Source organism: Pyrgilauda ruficollis, unplaced genomic scaffold (genome assembly GCF_017590135.1).
Source record: "Pyrgilauda ruficollis isolate IOZ18807 unplaced genomic scaffold, ASM1759013v1 scaffold4562, whole genome shotgun sequence".
NCBI classification, from domain to species: domain Eukaryota; kingdom Metazoa; phylum Chordata; class Aves; order Passeriformes; family Passeridae; genus Pyrgilauda; species Pyrgilauda ruficollis.
Window position 1 is genome coordinate 1 of NW_024526114.1, and position 1,206 is coordinate 1,206.

The window sequence follows — 1,206 nt, forward strand, 5'->3', positions numbered from 1 at the left end:
TTTTGAAGGAGTTTTTGAGGGATTTTTGACGAATTTTTTGGCCATTTTTGGAGAATTTTTTGGCGATTTTTGGCGGATTTTTGGGGGATTTTTGACGAATTTTTTGGCCATTTTCCAAGAATTTTTTGGCGATTTTTGGCGGATTTTTGGGGGATTTTTGACGAATTTTTTGGCCATTTTCCAAGAATTTTTTGGCGATTTTTGGCGGATTTTTGGGGGATTTTTGGCGATTTTTGGGAATTTTATGGCCATTTTTGTTGGATTTTTGGAGGAGTTTTTGGGGGATTTTTTGATGGATTTTTTGGCCATTTTCCAAGAATTTTTTGGCGATTTTTGGGAATTTTATGGCCATTTTTGTTGGATTTTTGAAGGAGTTTTGGGGGGATTTTTTTGAGGGATTTTTGGAGGGATTTTTTGCCCATTTTTGGAGAAATTTTTGGCCATTTTTGGAGAAATTTTTGGTCATTTTTGGGGGATTTTTGAGGATTTTTTGGCAATTTTTGGAGAATTTTTTGGCGATTTTTACGGGATTTTTGGAGGCATTTTTTGGGTGAATTTTGAGGAGTTTTTGGGGAACTTTTAAGGGATTTTTGGGGGGGAATTTTGGGGAGAATTTTTGGGGATTTTTCCGACATTTTTGGGTCTTTTTCTGGTTGGGGCTTCCGTAACCCTTTGTGACTTTTTTAACCTTTTCATGGTGCATTTTCCTGACTTTTTAACCCTTTCACGTCCCATTCCGACCACATTTTAACCCTTTCCGCGCCGATTCCGACCACTTCTGACCCGTTTCTCACCGATTTATTCCCAAAACGCGGCCCCTGAGCGCCCCCCAGAGGTCGGCCAGCGCCTGGCGCACGGCGCCGCAGGAGCAGTAGAAGACGAGCGGGTCGAGCGCGGCGTTGAGGCCGCTGAGCAGCGTGGCGTAGACGCGCCAGCCGGGGCTGCGGCCCTGCCAGAACCCCACCACGTGCGAGACGTTGTAGGGCGCGAAGCAGAGGCCGAAGATGACCATGGTGGCCACGGCCAGGCCCACGGCGCGGCGCCGTTTGGCCGCCGGCAGCGCCGGCCGCGCCAGCAGCGCGCGGACGAAGCCGACGTAGCAGAAGACGGTGACGGAGAAGGGGGCGAGGAAGAGGATGAAGAAGAACTCGAGGCGCAAGGGGAGGACGAAGCGGAGTTGGGCGGCCGAGAAGTCATCGTAGCAGC

At 48.8% G+C, this 1,206-nt stretch overlaps 1 protein-coding gene across 1 annotated transcript; it reads right to left on the reverse strand.

Annotated features, from left to right (window-relative positions):
* Nucleotides 1-790: 790 nt before the first annotated feature.
* Nucleotides 791-1,201, reverse strand: LOC121359576 (free fatty acid receptor 2-like; the record flags this gene model as incomplete). Its single annotated transcript, XM_041478609.1, has 1 exon — nt 791-1,201. A coding segment is annotated over one exon (411 nt), but the record flags the coding sequence as incomplete, so codon positions are not given.
* Between the last annotated feature and the right edge of the window lie 5 nt (nt 1,202-1,206).